Source organism: Helianthus annuus, chromosome 3 (genome assembly GCF_002127325.2).
Source record: "Helianthus annuus cultivar XRQ/B chromosome 3, HanXRQr2.0-SUNRISE, whole genome shotgun sequence".
In the NCBI taxonomy this organism is placed as follows: domain Eukaryota; kingdom Viridiplantae; phylum Streptophyta; class Magnoliopsida; order Asterales; family Asteraceae; genus Helianthus; species Helianthus annuus.
The window spans coordinates 124198328-124202769 of record NC_035435.2 but is presented as its reverse complement, the minus strand read 5'-3'; the positions used below and the strand labels follow the sequence as shown (position 1 = coordinate 124202769).

At 31.5% G+C, this 4442-nt stretch overlaps 1 protein-coding gene and 1 non-coding gene across 2 annotated transcripts; both read right to left on the bottom strand.

Annotated features, from left to right (window-relative positions):
- Window positions 1-461: 461 nt before the first annotated feature.
- Window positions 462-1147, bottom strand: LOC110927872. The gene is made up of 3 exons (XM_022171224.2): window positions 978-1147; window positions 815-883; window positions 462-740 (listed from the first exon to the last, which is right to left on the bottom strand). Exons 1-3 carry the CDS (start codon window positions 1035-1037, stop codon window positions 516-518), a joined length of 354 nt encoding a protein of 117 aa, XP_022026916.2. The 5' UTR covers window positions 1038-1147; the 3' UTR covers window positions 462-515.
- A 1365-nt stretch (window positions 1148-2512) lies between these two features.
- LOC110927871 lies at window positions 2513-3643 on the bottom strand. The gene is made up of 4 exons (XR_004889810.1): window positions 3390-3643; window positions 3196-3264; window positions 2981-3108; window positions 2513-2862 (listed from the first exon to the last, which is right to left on the bottom strand). It is a non-coding gene; the product is annotated as an uncharacterized LOC110927871 (transcript).
- Between the last annotated feature and the right edge of the window lie 799 nt (window positions 3644-4442).

The following is a 4442-nucleotide window of genomic DNA, read 5'->3' as shown; positions in this document are numbered from 1 at the left end:
TAAAAGTCAATTAGGAATGACATTCTTGTGTGACTAACAATTGCATTACCTTTCGTAACACATGCTTGTCGTTAGAACAAAAAGCCATGAAGGGTTGGCTGGATCAATATCGAACTGCAAACAAAAAAAACACATATAAAAATGCATAACAAATAATCAAAATACGATAAAAAAAAGTCGTCGTGTAATATAAAACCAAAATCTAATATATGTGTAGTGTTTCTTATCTAAATAGGGTAATATTCTCAACACAATTCAACCATATAACAGTAATAAATACAAAACGGGTCACAACTTGTTGGATTCAATAAACCAAAAGTTTAATACCGAGAATAACAGTAATATAAACGACAATAATAACTATTATAAAACAAACCATATTATTCCAAATATTATTGTTTTCAAAACCATACCAAAACACCATAAAAATCCATAATAACCAACGATGTGGAAAAGAGAATAGTAACCAATTGTCTTAAAAACCAAACCAAAACACACAAATATCAGGACACACGCTACTTCTCAATCTTTGGAATGAGAAGTTTGAGAGAGTCGGAATCTTGCACTTCATGGTTTTCATCACTGACACGACGTTTGGTTGAAGAACTTCCCACTGTGTTGTCTACATCATAAACCTCATGAAGATTGCGTTTAACTTCGCTAGAAGACGGCGACTTCTGATTACTTTTCATGACATTAGACACCGACGTTTCATTGTCTCCCGTATAAGAAACCTCATCCTTCAAAAAAAATGAAAGATTCAGAAATGTACGATTCAGAAATATTCAAAGAAAAAACTTTTAAAAAAGAATACCTTTGAAACTTCACACGGAACAGATTGAATCTCGGACAGGTGAACACCGGATGATTCGGATTGATCGTCCTAAAACAATACAAATTATAATTATAAATACTTGAATCTTGACGATAATATGTTTACAAAAAAAGATCAGGTAGTATTATTATCAAACTTAAACCTGATGAATTTTGAATTTGGTGTATAGTGCAGAAATAATGTTAGGATCTGAAGTAGCCATATGAATTCCATAGTTCTCCACTTTATACTTGATGTTAAATTTAGAAACAAATATGATGAAAGCAAGTTTCTTGCCAATCAAGATGTCAAATACATCAGGATATGGCTTGGGGATACCGCCGTTTGCCAACTCCTACAAAGTTAAAACAAATCTATATTAATAACTATCAAAGCAAAAAAATAAATTAGTCACAAAATATAATTGTGCAAAATACCGACTTTGATGTCTAAATTTACATCATCTAGCACCTGCACCAATTCCTTTGCAGTTTTTTTGAAAATCTTGTACGCTTCAAAATCAAACATTGTCAACGTAACAGTGCCAGATGAGTCTTGAACACGAATAGGTATCTTGAAACTGTATATATTAAAAAAAGTCAACATAAATTAACTATTTTATATTATAAATTTATCGATTTACTCAATTCAACATATATATATATATATATATATAACAGATGAAGTTTCAAACCGAGGTATCGAGAAAATATCAACTCCTTGACAGTAGGGCTGTTCAAAAAGCTCGCGGCTCGGAGCTCGCTCGGATTTAGCTCGGAAAAAGCTCGCTCGATATGGCTCGGTTTAAAAGTGAGCCGAGCCGGCTCGGCTCGGTTAGAAAGTGAGCCTAGCTCGGCTCGGCTCGTAACGAGCCGAGTTGGCTCAGTTCGGCTCGCTTTGTAGCTCGGCTCAGTTTAGCTCGAATTATTTTACTTATAATAAATTTTAATTTTATATACATTATAATATATTACAAAAAACTGATTACTATTTACATGTATATAGGTTTGTAATGTGATATCTATGGCATATTTAAAGGTTGATTACCAAACTAATGAACTAATATTGTATTTCATTGAAATTAAAACTTATTTTGCGTTGTTGGACTTGATTTTGGTTTGTAATGTATTTGGTTGAACTTATTTTGAATATATTCTTTTAAAGTATTGAATAATATTTTAGGCTACTGAATTTTAAGATGTTTATATTAATATTTCTTTATAAAATCGAGCCAAACCAAGCCGAGCCAAGCCAGCTCGGTTTAAAACCAAGCCGAGCCCGAGCTTAGATTTTCAGCTCGGTTTCAAAAACAAGCCGAGCCAAGCCAGCTCGGTTTATAATCGAGCCGAGCCCCAGCTTGGCCTGGCTCAGCTCGGCTCGGCTCATGAACAGCCCTACTTGACAGTCTTTGTTGCTACAAATGAATGCCGTCTTGTGTTCAACATCAACAGAACCATCTTCTTTTACAGCGGTAACAAACGTTTCCTCGACACCCGATTTACAATGGTTGCAGGCATTGTAGTACCAGATCTTGTCGGAACAAATTGCGATAACTGTACCAACCAACATAACCTTCTTCGGCTATTTAAACAAAAAAAAAATGCAGAAAAACTAATTATTAAACAAAAAATATTACTAAAATAAATATTATTAAATATGATAACATAAAATAGATGTAAGAATGTATTTTACCTCCGATATGTTACCAAGATAGACAGTCGGCAAAAGATCACTGTTATTCATGAAATTCATCCTCCACTGATGATATCAAATACGATCCAAAGTTGTCACTTGAAGATGGCGATGAAAAGAACTTCTCAATTAAACTACATTATTTTAAATACGTATACGTATGAATTAGTTCGCAATTATGTATGGATAATTTGTAACCGATAATAAATTCAAAGTATGCAATAAATAATAGTAATGTTATTTTAAAATAACTAAAACAATTCTAGAATACCTCTGCGTGAAAGTAGTAATTTCATCAATGTCAGTGTCGATGAAAATTCTACTAATGTCAAATGAGGTTGACAAACCACATTTTCCTATATTAATAAAAAAAATCAACATATATTATTAGTTTTTTTTTGGTAAACAATGAAACGAATCATATGAAAGTGTTATTTAAAAAAATAATATAAAATAGGTAATAAAAAATTGTACCTTTGTAAAGATTCACAACACCGAAGTGAACAACCATCACGACATACTTCTCTCGATTTTCAGCGTTGAAGTAGGCATGCATCCGAATTGCAAATTCATCCCAAAGTGTACCAATAATCTGCTGGTTCCTAAATATGGAACAAATGAAAGTATATGTAAAACGTATCATTTATACAATATATCGAAATAAATAAATGATTAAGCAAAGAACTCACTCAAGATCTTTAAGCTTAACATTCAATCTCTTGCCTTTCGTACCATCCTTTTTAGTGGTGTCCTCTAGACTGAAACAAACCTCAACATATCTTATAAAGTCTATAAATAAAAAATAAGTGTCAATTATGAATAATAATAAAACAGAAAGAAATATCATCATCATTCTTAAAACATGCTGAATTAAATGACATACCAACTGTGGTATTAACTTCAAGTCGATTTTGGACAACGTCCTTGAAATTCACAAAACTGAAGTTATACTTAGGCCCGTTCCAATCTTGACTTTTTTGAATCTGGGTGAAAAAACTGAAAGTTAACTTCTGATTATTTTTGGTGTAGTTGTAGGTTGAATTGTTGGGTGCAAGCGATGGTCTGGTAATCAGAAGACATTCATTCAGCTTGAAGTGGTCCTGAAGCCTTGGCAAAATCCTATGCATACAGCTAGCCTGACTCTGGTGACCTACAAAGTATGAATAAAAATTAAGTTATTAAATAAAAAAAATTAAAGAGATGAAGAACCTAATACATAATATAATAACAGTATAGTAACACTTGATAAATCGTACCTCTTCATCCATACATATCATGTCTACACGATAAGTTTCAGTCGGACGGTCGTGCATCATTTTCCTTCAAAGGGAAACGATCTTCAACTTGACCGTATAGCTGTTTGACAAAGGATTGAGATTGTTCAACATGGTTATGTTTTGAGGTTCCATATCGAAAACTGATATTTCAATATTTTGAGAAATCTAAACCGTGGATGATGATGATGTTTTGGAACATGTATATATAATAAATAGTAGGGGAGTTATTTTAAGTAGTTATAGAAACTAAAATAGGAGAAAGTTAAATTTGTAAACTTACCCAAAATAAAATTTTGAGAATGGTACAGGTTTGATTACCAAAAATAAAAATCCGAATTTGTTAAAAATGATTGGAATTTTGAATTTAAATACACTTAATGTTTATCTAAATCATTTATATTATCAATTTATTATCAGTAATAATTTATAATTATAGAAGAAACGTAATTTATTCAATTTACCAAAATAAGGATTCGAATTTGATAAAGATTTTATTCATTAACTTTGAAATTCAAAATTATTTAAAAAGGTCAAACTAATCTATTAATATGAAGTTTTAACCATTGGTGAAAAGTTTGACCAATTTACTTATAAATAATTCAATACGTATGATTTAGAGGACACCACTAACGACGTAAAGAGTAATTATGGCTTATTGA

What these genes read in the sequence shown, in the direction of transcription:
- LOC110927872 (XM_022171224.2), bottom strand. Translation starts at nt 1,037, where the DNA reads ATGGCTACTTCAGATCCTAACATTATTTCTGCACTATACACCAAATTC. An exon ending in CCAAATTCAAAATTCATCAG is followed by an intron (nt 884 to 977) that starts GTTTAAGTTTGA and finishes GTATTGTTTTAG; the next exon opens with GACGATCAATCCGAATCATC. An exon ending in TTCCGTGTGAAGTTTCAAAG is followed by an intron (nt 741 to 814) that starts GTATTCTTTTTT and finishes TTTTTTTTGAAG; the next exon opens with GATGAGGTTTCTTATACGGG.